At 43.6% G+C, this 20,140-nt stretch overlaps 1 protein-coding gene across 3 annotated transcripts in view; it reads left to right on the plus strand.

Moving 5' to 3' along the window:
- GNPTAB (N-acetylglucosamine-1-phosphate transferase subunits alpha and beta) overlaps positions 1-20,140 on the plus strand; it is a 124,195-nt gene that overhangs the window by 71,845 nt on the left and 32,210 nt on the right. The window contains exons 1-5 of one of the 3 annotated variants that reach the window (XM_081928172.1): positions 5,908-6,204; positions 8,265-8,350; positions 16,703-16,822; positions 18,136-18,177; positions 19,296-19,501. The exons of 1 other annotated variant lie outside the window; for it this stretch is intronic. In XM_081928172.1, the coding sequence (XP_081784298.1) occupies positions 6,088-6,204; positions 8,265-8,350; positions 16,703-16,822; positions 18,136-18,177; positions 19,296-19,501 (571 nt within the window). In that variant the 5' untranslated portion in view covers positions 5,908-6,087. Of the gene's footprint in view, positions 1-5,907; positions 6,205-6,448; positions 6,555-8,264; positions 8,351-16,702; positions 16,823-18,135; positions 18,178-19,295; positions 19,502-20,140 lie in introns of those variants that run through there. One more of the 3 variants, XM_081928173.1, reaches the window with a different exon arrangement.

A 20,140-nucleotide genomic window follows, 5' to 3' on the forward strand; every position in this document is an offset into this window, starting at 1 on the left:
AGGTTCCACTTCATATGTTTTATCTCTTTCAACCTGTCTTCAACATGAGCATTGGTCAAACATTATTACTCAGTTGTACTATAAACAATACTTCAGTATCCATAGTGGTTGTTAGCTACATCAGGACTTTGCACTTTGCTTAAGCGTTTAAGGAAGTAGTAATGGTAAATGAGGCTTTTTGGCTGACAAGGTTCCTATTCACAATCCAACTGAAATTGAAGGAAAAACCAGTTGCACACAGAGCAAAGGCTAGTAATTCTCTCTCTTTCTGTATCTTGTTATACAGGGTCAAGTGGTCTTACGGACCACTATGGGCAAAGATTCAAATGTCAGCATTAACTGGAAAATATAGCTCTTCTCTTTCTGCAGTTTGGTCTGCAAGGAATAAAAGAATGAAGCTAAAGAGTTTTGCCATAAAATCTAAACACATAGAGTGGTACAGTATACAGATTAAGAAATCAGTATTAAAATGATATGTGCATATACTGTAATGAACTTCAAACAAATGAGAGGGAGAAAAAGCAATAAGTTATTGCCTATAATCCACAATACACTTTGAATGAGTTCTGTTGTCTTTCATGGAAGAATGCAAGTGTGCATAAACAATAGTGCATATCTGATTTCCAGAACTGACCAATATGAAGGAAATGGACTGCTTCATTTAAATAAAAACCCTGCAAGTAGTTGATTTGAGAATTATGTAATTATATTGCCTGACTCAATAGTCTCCACTCTCTGAAAAAACAACCTGGAGCATGTCACAAATTAAATAAAGGAAAGTTGTTGCTGTTAACCTATGACTACCATAGAATATAAACAATTGTCTTCTTCTAATGTTTTGAATGTTTGTGGATTGAAATGCAAATCAAAGGTAACTTCAGGTTATAATTATCCAGTGAATTTCTTTGACATTCAGATCAGGTTGAGTCTCAACATTGGAACACAAACAGACAAATGGCTTGGAGGATTTTCATACCTTTATTTTATTATTATTATTATTATTATTATTATTATTATTATTATTATTATTATTATTTATTATTTATTCCCTACCCATCTGGCTGGGTTTTCCCAGACACTCTGGGTGGCTCCCAACAGAATGATGATGATGATGATGATAATAATAATAATAATAATAATAATAAAGTGACAAAACATCAAACATTAAAAACTTCCCTAAAGAGAGCTGCCTTCAGATGTCTTCTAAAAATCAGATGGTTGTTTATTTCCTTGACATCTTATTTCCTAAGAACAATCCTTTTTTATCCTTCTAGTAATTTTTTAATCTTAATTAATAAACGTTTGTGGTCTCTATCAGTAGTGTAAAAGTAACTGAAGTTTCAAATATAGTTCCCTTTTTTAAAACTAGGAGAAAAGTTTACCACCGTGAAATAGTGCTAGTATGTAGGGCCAGTGAAGGTGTGCAAAGGAAAAAGCTGAGATGATTATTGTGATTTTGGCAACTGAAAATGGACTCATCTTTTCATTTTTTGCATGGGATAGGCCCGCATTAGAGTAGCACTTAGGTGTACAGTAATGGGCTGGGGAGAGCCAACAAACCGAGGCTGAATCATGACAAGAAGGCGGCATGGTAGGGAGGGTTTGCAGTCTCCAGGAAGGAGCAGCTACAGAATTGGGAGGTTACCTCCTGGATCCAGCATTGTCACTAGATGCCCTTTGTGACAAAGAGTGCCTTTTTTCAGCATTGGCTGATTCACCAGCTATACTATTCCTGGACAGGGATCTCTTTATATTTGTATTCCCATAATCTCAGCAAACACTTAAGTATCCTTCCTTTTGCTGAGATACCCAGTTCTACCATGAAAGAGTCGAAAAACCACTGCCTACACAATATCCCAACATAATAATACAGAAAGTTTTAGGCACCACCTAGTGGCAACAGTCTTGTGGTTACAGAAAGGAAATCTTCCTTTTAATAAGTGATAAGGAATGCAGGTGGCGCTGTGGTCTAAACCACTGGACTCTTGGACTTGTCAGCTTGAAGGTGGGCAGTTCGAATACCTGTGACGGAGTGAGCTCCCATTGCTCTGTCCCAGCTCCTGCCAACCTAGCAGTTCAAAAGCATGAAAGTAGATAAATAGGTACCACTGTGACAGGAAGGTAAAACGGCGTTTCCGTCATAATGTTCCGTTGTACCGGAAATGGTTTAGTCATGCTGGCCACACGACCAGGAAAGCTGTGTGTGGACAGACGCTGGCTCCCTCGGCCTGAAAGCGAGATGAGCGCTGTTATGTATTGAAGTTCTCACCCTGGCCACCAGGAGTATTGTGTATGTAGTTTTCACTCAGGTCCACGTCAGTTATTTTAGGCGGGAAACCCTGGGTTGTTGTTGCTACAATGTTGACAGCCAGCTGCCTATAAAAGCAGGCCGGCTGAGCTGTTTGCTGTTCAGTTTCTATTCCAGCTTACAAAATAAAGAGCTGCTTTGGAGAAATCGCTGTCGTCTGCCATGTCTACCCACTATTTAACACGCGCCACAACACCATAGTCGCCTTTGACTGGACTTAACAATCCAAGAGTCCTTTGGAAGATAAAGCAAATGAGACAAAAGACATTTGAATCGGCAGATAAATGTGGGAAACTGCTGTCATGGCAACTGAAAAAGAGGCAAAAGTTAAACACTGTGACATCCCTGGAAATAGATGGGAAAATTATCAACAAACCAAATGAAATAAGTAATTGTTTTCAAAGTTTTTTCAAAAAACTTTACGCACAAGGGCCTATAAACGAACAAGAAATAGAGGAATTTGTCAAAAAATATGGACTATCAAAGATTTCAGAACAAAATAAAAGGATTTTGAATGAAAAAATTACAGAACAAGAAATAGAGGGTGCCATCCAGAATATGAAATTGGGGAAATCACCAGGACCAGATGGTTTGACTGCGAAATACTACAAAGATCTTAAAGAATGGCTAATACAGCCATTGAAGGAAGTATGTAATCAGATACTAGAGGGGAAAAAGGCTCCCGAATCGTGGAGAGAAGCATTCATCTCACTTATACCGAAGACAGAAACTGAGAAACATCAAGTTAAGAACTACCGCCCTATATCACTCTTGAATGTGGATTATAAAATTTTTGCAGACGTTTTGGCAAAAAGATTTAAGAGAGTTTTGGTGGAGGAGATTCATAAAAACCAAACAGGCTTTCTCCCAGGGAGACATATGTCAGAGAATGTGAGGAACATTATAGACATTTTGGAGATGCTAGAGGTAGACATTAATAGGAAGGCAGTTCTGATCTTTGTGGATGCGGAGAAGGCCTTTGACAGCCAGCTGCCTATAAAAGCAGGCCGGCTGAGCTGTTTGCTGTTCAGTTTCTATTCCAGCTTACAAAATAAAGAGCTGCTTTGGAGAAATCGCTGTCGTCTGCCATGTCTACCCACTATTTAACACGCGCCACAACACCATAGTCGCCTTTGACTGGACTTAACAATCCAAGAGTCCTTTACCTTCACCTTTTACACCCTTATGAGGTTCTGAAACAAAATGTTGCCTTTTGGAGTGCTTCTTTTCAGAGTTCCAACTACTCTAGACCAACCCCTTGGTTTTCTTTTCACTTGCAAACAGTCAGTCAGGATTCCATGTTCACTGAACTTGCACAGGGTTCTCAGATCTCCCCGTCTGACCTGAAGTCTCCAGGTTTGCCTGGAGGTAGAGGACTTGAATCTTCAGGTGGGTGAGAATTTTTAAAAATATTATTATTAAAGCACGAAGAAGACTGGGCATTCAGCTTGCAAGCTTAATATTGGCAGGAGCTGGCTACAAATTATAGCATAGGCACTCTGAGAGAATTTGTCCTTCTCTCCTCTCTCCCAATTAACCTCCATCTCCAGGGCCCACTCCATGACATCACAGGGAAATGCCCCAGTAATGTCACCAGGAGCCACCACAAAGTCTCAGGTTTGGACCCTGAAATCTCTGGGCCTGGGATACTCCTGACCTGGCAACCATAGTCCTCAATGGGTTTCAGGGGGTGGGGTGATGGGAGTGGGAGGGTGTCCAACCATTTGAGGGGTTTTTGGGGGGGGGAGGTATGTCCAGCCCTAGCTGCATTAAATTATTTTAACTTATCCATTGGTGTATATCAGGCATGGCCAAACTCGGCCCTCCAGATGTTTTGGGACTACAATTCCCATCATCCCTGATCACTGGTCTTGTTAGCTAGGGATGATGGGAGTTGTAGTCCCAAAAGATCTAGAAGGTTCAGTTTGGCCATGCCTGGTGTATATGGACAACTCTCTCTTCTATACTACAATAGGTCCATTCCTAACTGGATAACACATTTCAGAAGACAGTGTTAGGCGGAGACTAAAACTGTTTGCTCCGTGGCAATTGTGCAATGGTATACCAGAGTTCTATCCTTTTTTATCAAGTATTTAACATCTACATGAAACTGTGTGATTTAATCAATGTGGTGTAAGATGTCACCAGTATGTGGAAACATCTAGCTGGTATTTCTTTTGAGTACAGTGGTACCTCGGGTTAAGTACTTAACTCGTTCCGGAGGTCCATTCTTAACCTGAAACTGTTCTTAACCTGAAGCACCACTTTAATTAATGGGGCCTCCTGCTGCGGCCACACCGCTGAAGCACGATTTCTGTTCTCATCCTGAAGCAAAGTTCTTAACCTGAGGTAATATTTCTGGGTTAGTGGAGTCTGTAACCTGAAGCGTATGTAACCTGAAGCGTATGTAACCCGTGGTACCACTGTACTGTATTCAGATCAGCAGAAGAACCTCTCCTGGCTGTTCCTGAGTTATATTGTGCAGGCCCACGGAAGAGCCTTTTCAGTGGTGCCTCCACATCTGTGGAATGACCCCCTCCGTGAGATGTGTCTTGCCCCAACTCTGTGTTCTTTCAGATGCTGCATACAAACGACACCTTTGTCACCAAGAGGCTGGTGGATTAAGTCCTTTTTAGGGTGTTTTAGATTACACTGTTTATGTAATTTATGAGACTATTTTAATGCTTTTACATCTCTCTCTCTCTCTCTCTCACACACACACACACACACACACTGCATTAGAGGCTGAGGAAGAAAAATCAAGCGCCTGTTGCTGCCTCAAAAATGTGAACCATCATTCTAGACCTGACTCTGAAAAGCTCATAAGTACATAAGCAGAGCTTGCTGGATCAAATAGCCCACAAGTCTAGCATCCTGTTCTCACAGTGGCCAACCAAATGCCTATAGGAAACCCCCAAACAGTAGCTGACTACTCTCTGCTGCTGTGGTTTCCATCAAGTGGTATTTTGAGGAGAGGGAGAACACAGCCACGTGTTTAGAAGTAGTAACAGTAATAATAATTTTATTATTTATACCCCGCCCATCTCGCTGGGTTGCCCCAGCCAGCCCTTTTCTACATCTATCTGTGTAATCTTTGACAGCCATCCAAGTTGGTGGCCAGCCTCACTCTGTGGAAGCAGATTCCCGTTCGACCACGTGTGAATAAGTGTGTGTCCACCCCCCGTTTTGCCTGTACTGAATCGCCCCACTTCCCAGCTTCCTTCGGTGCCCCAAGAACCCTAGCAGCGCTACGAGGCAGAACCAAGGGACACGGTTGTGTGGAGAGAACGGACAGACCCGTGTCTGCCCTCCCCTTCCTTTTAACCTTTTCTTGTTTTCAAAACGCTTGCATTTGGCTGGGCAGGCCTTCACGCGGCGTTTGCGGTTTAGACTGATTTGTTTAATTCAAAGACTGCGAGGAAGAAGGCCTTTCTTTAGCCAGCGGTCACGAGACCGTGCAAAAAAGGCCGACGAGCACATGACTTTTTCCCCGGGCAGAAAAGGAGACTCTCCACGCTGCTGCTCGGAGCAACGCGCAGCAAGAGTAGGAGGCGGCGGCGCCCGCCCGCCCGCTGCAGCAGCTGCAGGCCCGAAGGTGGCGCCGTGGCTCCGTAGATGGCGCCGTCGAGCCCGATCCCGGAAGCGGCGGCCTTTGGGATGCACCCGGCAGCGGGGTTGGGCGACGGCTGCTGCTGCTGCTGCTCGGATTGGCCGCCGGCCGCAGGAGAGGAAGGTGGGCACCGGCGGCGGGCTTGTAGGGTGATGGTGGCCGTCGGGTCATGCTGCTGAAGCTCCTGCAGAGACAGACCTATACCTGCCTCTCCCACAGGTATGGGCCTTGCCTTTGCCTCGGAGGCATCGTCCTCATGATCGTCTCTGCCCTGCAGTTCGGAGAGGTGAGTGGAGACCTGCGGGGCCCGCTCCGGAGCAGCCGCCAGCTGGGAGCCGGGGGGGGGGGTTGTTTTGTTTGCAGCGCTCCCAAGTATCCCCTCCCTCAGCCGCGCTTCCAGGATCCTTCTCCCGACTGCACTTCCCTTAAAATCCTGCTAAGGGTTCCCTTCCCACCTTGCATGTGACAGACAGTCCCGGTTTTCCCTCTTCCCGTCTCCGCTCCAGTCCCCCCGCCCCCCGCCATCTTTCCTTTCCCCTGCATTTAAGCAGCTGCGTTACAGGCACAATTATTTTCTCCTTCATTGCATCTCCTTGTGTCGGGAAGATTGCAGCCTGTTGGATTTCGGCCTGGTAGGTATGTGACTCCTAAAGACTCGTAGATTTTAGCAGAAACTTTATTTACAGCACGTGCTGCGCCCTTCTCATCTTCCTGAAGCTCCCACCCGTTCTTCTATACGCACATCGTTTCCCTTGCCACTCTTTAATTGCCATTTTTTCTCATTTATATGGCGCCCACTTCCCCCTACATTCCTCCTGCCTTTCTCTGGATTTCTCATTGCATTTGTCATACTTCCTTTCTTTATTCATATCCCCCATTACCTATTGCACAGTTTCCTATAGTCTCCCAGTGTTCTTCTTCCACCATATTCTATTCCTCCAGAAGTTTTGGGCTACAACTCCCAACACCCCTCCCAGCAGGCATAGTTGTGCTGACCAGAGTGGATGGGAATTGTAGTTCGAAACATCTGGAGGGCACCAGGTTGGCCAAGGCACTAGGAAGGATTATTCCTAGTACTTTATGATGTTACCTAGGCAGTTTTGCTGTGTGGGCAGTTGGGAGTGGAGCAAAGAGGTGGAGAACGACAAGGAGAATCATGAAGGGCGACTGCAGCTGGAGGAAGAACAAGCAAAATGTCTAATAATAATAATAATAATAATAATTTATTATTTATACCCCACCCATCTGGCTGAGTTTCCTCAGCCACTCTGGGCGGCTTCCAATCGAGTGTTAAAAACAATACAGCATTGAATATGTGTGTGTACTTGTCCCTTTTCTTGGTGAATGGTGGCAACCAAAACTTGGTAACTGTCAGCAGAGACTGTGGTTAATAGATAGGCCCGAGATAGTGCTAGCCACTCCATCAAAATATACATGTGATACTTGCAGAGGAACTACTCTGTATCTTGACAGTTTTTGATGCCTGTGTTCATGCAGATCTTGTGATCTGATGTGTCCCTGCTCCGTTCTTTATGTCAGTTTTATCTCATTGTGTATTCCCAGTGTTGGGCCTCAGTGTGCTTAATGTGCTTAATAACATATATGAAATAGTTTGTGAGATTGAGGCACCCGATTTATCTTGCTGACAGGGGAGGGGAGGGAAAGTGAGATAAGATGTGAACATTGAGTCCTTGAGTCTGACAAGTTGTGCAGATTTTGTAAATTTATGGATGTAAAAAAGAATTTAGTCATCTAAATACTATTTCAACATAGCTTGGATGGTCTGGAACGGCTCTTGAGGTTTGCATGTCTATGTGAGTAAAATGGAGAATTTCAGGAAAAACCAGATTAAGCTTTGCTCTTCTTACAGTGTAATCCTAAACATGTCTACTGAGATGGAAGTCCTGTTGAATTCTGTGGGGCTTACTCCCAGTGAGTGGGGTTAGGACTGTAGCCTTGGTAGAAATCTTTTCAGGAGGAGGGAACTCAAACATCCTTGCTAAAGTGTAAGTGGTCCTGCTCTTCTTTCTACATTGGCCTCTCCAGATGACTTGTTTATTGAACATTCATCCTGATTTGTTTGCATCCCATTAGCAATTCTTTCTTCTCACACTTTGCAATGCATTTTCTGTCACTTTCCAAACAGCAGTGAGGTGGAAGGATACTTTAATCTTCTTTAAATGTGCAAACCTAAAGTACTGGTATATGATCGATTCACTGCTGTAAAATAATGACAGCCTGGGATTGCCCTATACTACCACCTGAAGATCAGTGCCAATGATTTTAAATGTCAACCCAATGCATCACCATTTTAGGGTATGATATAAGATGCTCTTTCTTTTGTAGGTTGTTCTAGAGTGGAGTCGGGACCAGTATCATGTTTTGTTTGACTCTTATAGAGACAACGTTGCTGGGAAATCATTTCAGAACAGGTAAGTCTCGGATCCAGAATGGCAGTTTTTCCCCTTCCTTGCGTTTGTGAACAGTAGCACAGTTTAACCTTTGCACAACCAATTCTTTCCCCACCTTCAACCGTTTCATTTCTTTGAGCTGTCATTGCTGAAACAGTTTTCGATGGTGAGGGAAAGCGCACACAACTTTGCCTGCATGTTGCTTTGTTTCAGTCCTTCCTATCTACCTACCTACCTACCTACCTACAGTCTATATATGAATCAGATTTCTGATGATGTGGAGGAGAATGCAGAAGAAAAAGTATGGTTGCAGAAAATGGCGATAAAACTTTTCCAAATGCTTGGCTGCCACTTTGATCCTCTGTTCATCTTTTCCATTGAACCTGTATATAGGTGTGCAGTCTTTGTATCTATTGCCCCTTCTGCACTGTACATTTAAAACTGTATTATGCCATCTTGAACAGTTATGGCTTTCCCTAAAGAATCTTGGGAACAGTAGTTTGTGAAAGGTATTGAAAGTTGTTAGGACACCATGTATTCCCCCCACAGAACTACAATTTCCAAAGTTCCGGGTGAAGAAAAGAGATTGATTGTTAAATCCATCTGAGAAATGTATCTTGTCTGTTTTGGCTTGCTCCTCAACTCAAACTCCTTGGTGTGATGCAGCGTCACTTAAACACACCTTTCCTCAAATCTTCTGTGAGCCTCAGGCAGATGGAAGCAGTGCAAGAGACTCACGCTGCTCCTTCCTAATGCTTCAGTGGAGTCCCTGCACCCCAAAGTCCTCCTCATGTGGCGGAGGATTCTTGTGTTCCACTGAAGCTTTGGAGCAGGTGGAAACTTTTGCTTGTTTTTAAGCTGAGCACATTGTGTGAGACTTCCCTCTGAGTTCTCCAGAGCTTTTGGAGGTGACGTGGGGTGCAGAGGATCTAGGAGGATCTATTCAGAGAATAGTATGTTGTCCCTAAGAGCCAATGATAAACGAGGGACCGCTTTTAAAAGAGCGAGTGTCTGTAGTTGCAGCTGGTCTGATTGCAATGCCCTCATCTCAGCAATTAAAGGTTCAGGCCACCTGATAGCAAAGTATTTGATAAAATGGATACACCATTACCTCTGGGTAGTCAGTTGTGCATATGCTACATCTGATTTTCAATATCATATTGTATTATTGGGGGGGGGGCTCAGCACTCCTATTTGCTTCTCTTGCCAACACCCCCCCCCCCCCGATAACCCGCTAGACCAGGGTGGCTGCAAAAGTACTTCAGCATAGAACCTGCAGGCTGCATGCTACTGTGTCCTGCAGAGAAGCAGAGAGAGAACCCTTCTAATGCCTTACCAAAGCCAGATAACTGAGGTGCCAGACTTTGGGAAGGAGGTGTGAAGCTCTGGAAGGGGCCTAGAATCCTCCCTCTTCCTTTCCAAAGCTGAGAAAGCACTATAACTAGGCTTTTGGAAGGAGGCTGGATGACTGTAGGATCGTGCCAGGAGAGCCTTCACACCTCCTTCCCAAAGCTGAGCGCTGAGATGGGGGGGGGGGTCGTCAAATGTAGCCGAGGGCCACCCAAGAAGGCATTGAGGACCACATGCAGCCCTCGGGCCATGCATGGCCCTGCTCTAGACCTTCCTCAACACACTCTGTGCAACTACAAAACTCCCAGAGAGCCAGTGTGATGTAGTGGTTAAGAGCAGTAGACTCGTAATCTGGTGAACCGGGTTTGATTCCCCGCTCCTTGAAATGCAGCTGCTGGGTGACCTTGGGCTAGTCACACTTCTCTGAAGTCTCTCAGCCCCACTCACCTCACAGAGTGTTTGTTGTGGGGGAGGAAGGGAAAGGAGAGTGTTAGCCGCTTTGAGACTCCTTTGGGTAGTGATAAAGCGGGATATCAAATCCAAACTCCTCTTCTTCTTCTTCCCTTTTCACATTCCTAAACTCATTTCTGAAACAATTTCTCTTTTCTGCCGCTCCACTTTCCGCTCACTTTTTCTCTTTTACCCATATGGCCATACCTCTCCTACTGTATTTTTGCAACTCCACCCCCCTTATTGTTTAATTACTTTGTTAGAAACCTATTGGAATAGAAGAATGTAAATGGGAACAGTAAAATGTGTTATAGCTCACTAATTTGGTTTTGACTGTGGTGGAGAAGTCATAGTCATGCCAGGCTTGAGTTTGAATCATAAAGATTACTAACTTGTTTCTGTCTTCTGACTTCAATTCCAAACAACCATTAATACATCTCTCCTCCCCCCCTAGAACCACAGGATGTAAGTAACTGTGAATTTTTAAATTAGCTTTTAGCATTTATAATAGTATGATCCTCAAGCTTCTTTTTCTTTCTGAAGTAATTAGTCAAAATAAATTTGGGGGCGATTGCATCGGCTCCCTAAATTTCAGCAAAGCAGGAAAATTGTCTAGAAAGGTAATCTTCATTGAAAGCAGGGTGTAGTCTTTGAGGTCATGTTGCTACGAAACATATGTGGCTATTCTTCTCCACAGAAAATATAATCACTATTAGACATTTTAAGTCTCCAGATATACATTGCACTCACTGGTATAGTATACCTCCTGTTTACCAAGTAAAGTATTTATTTTCATTGTTGAAGAACAATGAGTGGGTTTTTTTCCTCCTTTGTAAACCGCAGCTAAATGAGGATGTGGCTGATGTTATCAGTCTTAATATTTCAGTTGGCTGCAGTGACCTATCTCTTCCTGGTTGCGTGACCTGTACATAATAGTATCTTTATATATTTGAAAAATACAGTGTAGAACGTAACATCACCTTGGGGTATTAGCATCTTCATTATGTTTTTAATATTGGGAATATTTGTTATGACTGAGAAATGGAGGAAGAGCTGAGAACTGGGAGCACAACCTGTACCTTTCTTTCTCCTCTTCCAGTACTTTTAGACAAGTGGCAGCTGCAGAGACTGGTTTCCTGGTTTGTTTTTTAGAACATCATAGGAGTCACACAGTGACCAACTAGATCAGGGGTCAGCAACCTATTTCAGCTGTGGGCTAGTCCACTGTCCCTCAGACCATGTGGTGGGCCGGACTATATTTTGAAAAAAATAATGAACGAATTCCTATGCCCCACAAATAACCCAGAGATGCATTTTAAATAAAAGCACACATTCTACTCATGTAAAAACGTGCTGGTTTCCGGACTGTCCGTGGGCCGAATTGAGAAGGCGATTGGGCCAGGTCCGGCCCCTGGGCCTTAGGTTGCCTACCCCTGAACTAGATGCTTGTGGGAAGCTCATAAGCAGGGACTGAATGCATCAGTCCTCTCCCTGCTTGTGGCTGCAGCTGGCGTTCAGAGGCTGCCTTTGACATTGGAAGCTAGTGGCATTTGATTAAAAGCTCTGCTTAAAAATCTCCCAAGGAAGGAGAGTCCCACCACCTCTTGTTGGAAGTCTTTTCCATTGCTGAACAGCTCTTACTGTCAGAAAGTTCTTGTGATAGTGATTTTTATGTCTGAACTGAGCGATTAAATTTGCTCAATGTGGGCTTAAGTGGAATTTACATGTGGCTAGGTTTGCAGCCTTGGTTATCTTGCCTGGCCCCTTGGGAGATGCATTGATTTAGAGTGTAGATGCCTTTTGAAACACCGCGGCTTTCAGCAGCCTAGATTTCAAAACACTGACAATTTGGGAGCATTCACAGCTCATTGAAATAACACTTATGCTTGGGTGAAAGCAGTGCTGGCCCAAGTGCAAAGGGGAAACTTTGAGAAGGGCTCACAGGCCTCCTTTAATCTGAGATTTTCATGGTCCATTCTGTAGCCAAGAGAGGATGGAATAAGGTTTTATGTGCAAATACATCAGACTGACAAAGCAGCACAGTAAACATAAAATAGGGAAAGGCTGTATAGAAATAAAATTGACACTAATCTTGCCCTATCATTGGCATTGATAACTCAGAATCTGCTATGGAACAGATATTTTATTATAAACCATAATCTCCACCCAAGGGTTGTTCGCAGTTTATGTTTGGATTATCACAGGTATACAGGTTTTTCTCATGCTTCCTTTGACTGTGTACTCCTGTTTCCTGGAGGGAACAGATGCTCCCATCCAAACTGAGCAGAATTTAACTTTCCAATTGTCAGCTATCAAACCGAGGTTAAATCCTGCTGGGAACAGCACTGAATTGAACCCTCCTACCCCTCAGCTAGGGGACGCAGGTGGCGCTGTGGGTTAAAGCCTCAGCGCCTAGGACTTGCCGATCGAAAGGTCGGCGGTTCGAATCCCTGTGGCGGGGTGCGCTCCCGCTGCTCGGTCCCAGCGCCTGCCAATCTAGCAGTTCGAAAGCACCTCCGGGTGCAAGTAGATAAATAGGGACCGCTTACCAGCGGGAAGGTAAACGGCGTTTCCGTGTGCGGCTCTGGCTCGCCAGATGCAGCTTTGTCACACTGGCCACGTGACCCGGAAGTGTCTCCGGACAGCGCTGGTCCCTGGCCTCTTAAGTGAGATGGGCGCACAACCCCAGAGTCTGTCAAGACTGGCCCGTACGGGCAGGGGTACCTTTACCTTTACCTTTTACCCCTCAGCTTGACATCACAAGTGATGTCCACAGATTGACAGGTGGATGTGGGTTCAGGGTAGTGGCCCTCATGGGTTAAATGACTGATGGGGCAAGATTAGAAACCGCTGGGGGCCATTCCTGGTTTAGAGCAATGTGTCTCCCAGCCCTACCTAGAGATGCTGGTGTTTATACCTGGGACCTTTCTGAAGGCAAAGCAGGTTCTGTCCCACTAAGCTATGGCTCTTCCCTGAAGAGCTATGTACTCTTCTCCTAACCTTCTGGAAGAGGAAATAATGGAGCCCTTCAAGAGCCGTCTTTTGCTCCATCTCTGCCAGCACCGCCTCCTGATCAGAAACAGTATTTAAATCTGCTGCCGCCACCAGACTAAAAGGAATTTCCATTTGTTTCTGTCTCATGCCTTCCTTTGTGTCCTAAGTGTCTGCCAGTCTCTTTGCATGAGCCAGATGATTAAAAATAAATTGTTTTAAGGTAATTGGTGGTCTAGGACGGCTTGCCAGCATTTCAAGGATTGGGCAGACACAATAAATGTTTTAATTTTCCTTAACTAAAATTAAACTCTCTAGGGATGCCTGATTTAACTTGAGACACTTGTCCATCTGGATCAGCTCTTGAAAAAAACTGTTGTTATTTGGCCAATGCAAACCTTCCATTTATACAGCTGTGTGGGTCATGTTCCAGCTACTGAACAAAATCTATTATTTATCATTAAGAGGCATGGCTAATTTGGGGTGTAGCAGGGTATTAAGAATATCCCAGTAGACTATATTTTTGTAAGATAAAATAAGGTGTTGTAGAACCATTGCACACATGTTACAGGACTTTAATAATGGTGCAGCAGCAAGCTTGTAAGGAAAAGATTCACCTGTAAGCCAATTCATGCAGGGTTCTGGGTGCATATATTCTCCGTCTAGTTAGCAGGTCTTGAAAGGAATCCTCATGCAATGATAGGAGATGGAGAATTTTCCTTTTCTAAGACTGCAAAAGTAGATGCAAACGAAGGGATATAAAGTCGGTCAAACCAGGCAGTTTTGAAGCTAGAATTAACTTTACAACTTTAGGCATCGTAATTAACTTTTTTAAAGGCAAGTACCCCTATGAAGTATACTTATTAAATATCTATTGAACTCTCACACAGTATTTATTAGTAAACAGGAAAACAAAGTACATGTAATCCAATGCGGTAAACTGGATCTCAGATAATTTAGGACAGGCTTCCTCAACCTCAGCCCTCCAGATGTTTTGAGACTACAATTCCCATCATCCCTGACCACTGGTCCTGCTAATTAGGGATGATGGGAGTTGTAGGCCAAAAACATCTGGAGGGCCGAGGTTGAGGAAGCCTGATTTAGGACATGGGGAATTTGGGGGGGGCCCCACAGAATGCCCCTCATAGCCCCTTTCCCTTGCTTTGTAGATTATGTAGTATGAACAGAGCTGTACCTGCATACATTCAGGGGTCAGTGAATGTCATTTGTGTGCTCTTTTTGCTCCAAACAGATGATGGACAGATTGTAAGGAGGTCCAGGGGCAGCAGCATGCTGTGGTTTGTACAAAACATGTAGATGAAAGGAAGCACTGTGGTGTAGTGGTTAAGAGCAGTAGACTTGTAATCTGGGGAACCGGGTTTGCGTCTCCGCTCCTCCACATGCAGCTTCTGGGTGACCTTGGGCTAGTCACACTTCTCTGAAGTCTCTCAGCCTCACTCACCTCACAGAGTGTTTGTTGTGGGGGAGGAAGGGAAAGGAGAATGTTAGCCGCTTTGAGACTCCTTCGGGTAGTGATAAAGTGGGATACCAAATCAAACTCTTCTTGCACTGCAAAGTAGTTAAACTGTGGAACTCACTGCAACGGTAGCGATCACCACCAACTTGGGTGACTTTAGAAGGGGATTTTACAAATTCATGGAAGCTAAGGCCATCAGTGGCCACTCGTCATGATGGCCATATAGGTTTGCTCTGGCGTTCCTTGGAATATTTGGGATCACAAGCGGAAGTGATCTGTTGTGCTTGTGGGCTCCCTTGATTGGCTGTTGTGGGAACAGAATGCTGGGCTGGAAAGACCTTTGTTTTGAACCGGTAGGGCTACTCTTAACATTCTTTCCTTTGTATATCTGTGGGTGGAGGAATGAGGCCTCCCTAAGTCCCTTCCTGGACATTTGCTGATCATAGGCACCAGGAGGGACTGCATGTGAACTGGTACTATGTGTGTTAGAACAGGGTGTGCAGGGGGTCTGGCTGTGGCAAAGTGAGGAAAAACAGTCAGTCAGGATGTATCTTTGGCCAATTTAACACAAGCAATGACATAGCTGGAATAAATCATGAGTGGCTGGTTGTGACACATTGTTTTCCTCCGCATAAGTATTTTTAGAACGGTTTCGACAGAAGCCATAGGTGGAAAATGTTACATTAAGTTTGAAAATCCATACTGGTTTTGAAATTGGGCAGGATGTGTGAGCAGAAGATGTGATTTGCCCCTCCTACTTCTCATAAGAGTTTTCCAGAGTTATAAATTAGGATCTGAACTCCTGAATCAAGGGCTGAGTTTTGGAATTAAGACTGTGGTTGTCAAACCCTGGGGAAGACCATGGAACAGCTAGAAGAGGGAAACAAACTTTTTGGGTTCCTGAGTCAGCTGGGTCCCTTTCTCTCCACACCAGCCATAGATTAAATGCCTTGCAGCAGAGGAGCCTAGCAGATCCATGCTGGATTTGTTGAGGTGACCTGCTTCCCCACTTGCCACATTATAATCCCATTCTTGTTTATGATTAATGTGGGAGATGAGTGGCCTCTTCCATGGATGCATGCACATACGACCCTGTGCAAGGAGCTCTGCACAATCTGCTATGAGAGGTGGGTTTTTTTGGGGGGGGGGGTTAGTATGGTAGATGTAGGTTTTATTTATGTATCTCCTGCTCTAAAAGCACTATACATTTAAGAATGGAGATCCAAACTCAAAAATAAGTGTTTGAGAGATACTGCATGAAGGGTCATTGGAAGGAAAGAACATAAAAAGTTACAAGTTTTAAGAATCTTTCTTTTGTTGTTGTTTAGTTGTGTCCGACTCTTCGTGACCCCATGGACCAGAGCACGCCAGGCATGCCTATCTTCCACTGCCTCCCGCAGTTTGGTCAAACTCATGCTGGTAGCTTTGAGAACACTGTCCAACCATCTTGTCCTCTCTCGTCCCCTTCTCCTTGTGCCCTCAGTCTTTCCCAGCATCAGGGTCTTTTCCAGGGAATCTTCTCATGAGATGGCCAAAGTATTGGAGCCTCAGCTTCAGGATCTGTCCTTCCAGTGAGCACTCAGGGCTGATTTCCTTAAGAATGGATAGGTTTGATCTTCCTGCAGTCCATGGGACTCTCAAGAGTCTCCTCCAGCACCACAATTCAAAAGCATCAATTCTACTGCAATCAGCATTCTTTATGGTCCAGCTCTCACTTCCATACATCACTATTGGGAAAACCATAGCTTTAACTATACGGACCTTTGTCAGCAAGGTGATGTCTCTGTTTTTTAATATGCTGTCTAGGTTTGTCATCTCTAGATGCAGGCGAAAAGGGAGCAAGATGATGACTAGAGTAAGGGTATTTTTAATGTGTGGTGATGCAGAAGCACATTGATTAAAAATGAGAAACTGATGAAGAAACAAAGCTTAACTGAATGTTTTGATTATGCCAGACATAATGGAACAAGTTTATCATTTGAAACTCATGAGTTTCAACTGACTGGTTGCAGGCGAACGTAATCTGTGCTGCTGTGAATTGCTTTTCAATTTAAGCCTGGACAGGTTGAGCTGGTTTCTCTCTCTTAATGGGATTTCTCTTATAGGCTTTGCTTGCCAATGCCTATTGATGTGGTGTACACCTGGGTGAATGGCACAGATGTTGAGCTGATCAGGGAACTGCAGCAAGTGAGGAAACAGATGGAGGAAGAACAGAGAGTGATGAGGTAAGAACATTTCTCTGCATGCACAGTATGCTGAGCTGTCCTGGCTGGAGGTAAGAAAACTAAAACAATTGGGTTGTGTCCAGTTTTAGTCCTACTCAGAGTAGATCCATTGAAACTAATAAACACAACTAACTTGGTTGGCATCCATCTGCCTTAGGAGACCATAGAGGAGCATGCCTTTAGGGGTGAAGTCAAACTGTTGGAAGGTTACAGCATGTGCTGCAGCTGTAGAGACTTGCTAACTTAGGTCCATTAATTTTAATGGGTTTACTGTGAGTAGGACTTGGTTGGATACAGCCCAAGGTTTTGCCAGAAGGACATGAACCTCCCTAAGATGCCATAGTCTTTTGCAGGTGAATAAATTCATAAGATTGGCTTTTGCCGTTGGTCTATCCTTGTTCTTACCTGTTTCTATTCTTGCCCATCCAGTATCAGTTGGAAGGAAACATCTAGATACTTCATGTTAGAGAATTTTGCATGTTACCTGTTTTGTGCTTCTGGTGTAACATTTGAAAAAGGACTTGCATGTGGGAGATTAGCAAGTTGATTCATACCTGCAGCTTGTACATCTCCCACATATATGACTCTTTTTTGAGAGAGTATTGTATCAGGGGCATGGCATTTTGCTTTCTCGGGTGCTAATAATTCTTGTCTCCTCACTTGCAAGCAGGTAACACGAAAACAATTTTATGTAGGTTCAGCTGGCCCTGATCACTTGGCTTGAGTGCGACTGTGAAAGTCGCCTTGTTCTCACCAAAGAGGAGGCTCCCTGATTCTTGCCTTAGTTCAGAGTGCTCCAAACAGTGAACTATATAGAGGCTATAGCTAGATTTGGATTCATAGAATGACCAAGGATGCTATGAACATCTGGAAGGCAATGTTATGGTGTCATGTGAATGCTGCTGGGAAACTCTTCAATGCGTTTGTGGATCTTTGTAAGGATCACAAAGTTTGTAATCAATTTGCTTCATGGATTGTCCAGTTCGATTGAGAGTCTCAGCAACAATAGCCAACGTAAACATTTATGCCCTGCCACAGTCCAATTAATCCTTGAGGTTAGCTGCTTGCAGGCCTTATTCTCTCTGTGGGAAGCCGCCATACTGAAGTGTGTTTCAGCAGCCTTCATTTGTGGGAATGTAATTAAATTGGCCATTCATATTCTGCTACTTCTGGGTTTTGTGTGCAAAAACTCACATTATTGAGAGTCTGTTACTGTCTACAGGGCGATGAGAGTAACTAGAACCTGTGTGCATTTTGGGTGTATCTGTTAATTCAGGGGGAATTTAATAGTTATGTGTTTACTTGTATTTTAGGGAAATTCTTGGAAAGAATACAACTGAACCAACTAAGAAAAGGTAAGAAATAATATAGGTGTTTCATGTTTTTTGTTTAAAAGGCTTTCAACTATCAATATATTAATTACTGTGTGAACCTTAACTGCCACTGTAATTTCAAGTGAGTGAAGTAACATTTAAAATAGCCATGATCAAGGGGTAGGACAAAACTGGTACACTTTTCCTCATTTTCTAAAGTAAATAATTCATTTTAAAATTATTGTTGTTGTTTTGTTTTATTTCTTGTACCCCACCCATCTGACTGGGTTGCCCCAGCCTCTCTGGGTGGCTTTCAACAAAATATAAAGGAATACAACAAAACATCAAGCATTAAAAGTTTCCCGAAACAGCGCTGTCTTCAAATGTCTACAGAAAGTCATATAATGGTTTATCTCTTTGACATCTGACAGGAGAGTGTTCCACAGGGTGGGCACAACTACCAAGAAGGCTTTCTGCCTCATTCCCTGTCTGGTCACTCAAAAATCAGACTTTTGTAGTTATTCCCAATGATCCACACACTCCTAAAGCAATATGGGTGATGTCCACCATACAGACACAATCTCAAAATGTGAAGATATGTTTCATTGCTACTTCATTTATTTCTGGCTTCTGTATTTTATCAGGCTGGGCAACCTAGAAAGGCTGTATGCAATACAGCAGTGGTCCTCCCACCCCAGAAAACTTGAAAATGGCTGAGGGTCTTGGCAGACCACTTAATAACTTTTTTTGCCTGTTGTGGTAATTTCAGTGCCCTATGCTGGGTGCTGTATGGTGGAAATAAAATTGTCATACCAGTAAAATACATAAGAAATAAAAGAAGCAATAAAAGACAGTTTAAAAAATCAATATGAATGTTTAATATGCGGGACCTGCTATCTCCCATCTACAGCCACCAATCTGTAGAAACACCATGGACAGCCTGAATGAAGCTCATGGACCACAGGGAACCCCTGTAGTATACTGTGACACATGACAAATATTTAAAGAAATGATTACTTTAAGTACAGATTTGACCTGGGATTTATTTCTGCAAAATATGAATAAACAGAGAGCAGGCAATGCCATTGGGGTGTGTGCATGCTTCTTTATCAAAAGCTAGTCAAAGCTGAATAGTCTGACTTTTGCTGTCTTGATCCTAGCGAGAAGCAACTGGAGTGTTTACTGACACACTGCATAAAAGTGCCAATGCTCGTCTTGGATCCAGCTTTGCGGAGCAACATCACTCTTAAGGACCTGCCCTCTGCCTATCCCCTGCTGAGATCTGCCAACAACATATTCCTGGTTGCCAAGCCAAAGGACCCTTCCACCAACGTTACTGTAGTTGTTTTTGACAGTTCTAAAGAAGGTAAGGATCTATTTTAAGGATCTTCTCCCACTAATTGGCAACATATGGTTTTAGTTTACCATAGGATTACTGCTGTTTCAAGGGACTCTTCTCTAGGGGATTTCCTTCTCCTCCTCCTCTTGTTGTTGCAATGATTAAAGGATGTCAGCAGATAAACTTAGTAGGCAGAGGAGAATGTGTCCTAAAAATAAGGCCCCCCTTAAATGTTCCAGAAACTTGATCTAAGTATATGTAGAGAAATATGTACACGTAGTGATTTGGTGTCCCCCAGTTTATATGCAAAAATATCGGTGTTGGTGGTGCCTCTTTAATAAAAATAACATGACATTACCACTTACTTCATTTGGAGAATAATTTGTTAGTTTCTTAATTTTTCAACAACAGCAGCAGAGAGGTTTTGCCTTGGGCAAAATGTGGACCATGTTGTAATTGTTCTCTCAGTGCTCTGCATTTTGCTTTCATGATGAGGTGAGGCGTTGCATAGCCTGTTGTTCAGATTCCCTTTCTAGTCCCTTGAGACACGCTGCTCACAGAGACACGGGTGCATCTTCTTTGTCTGTACACAAGGAGATGGTAGTTGTATTTATTTTTATTTTGTTTATGAAGCGCTTCCCGTAAAACACCCCAGAGCAATTTTAA

The sequence above is a fragment of the Podarcis melisellensis genome (assembly GCF_964234715.1).
Source record: "Podarcis melisellensis genome assembly, chromosome: 10".
Taxonomy (NCBI): domain Eukaryota; kingdom Metazoa; phylum Chordata; class Lepidosauria; order Squamata; family Lacertidae; genus Podarcis; species Podarcis melisellensis.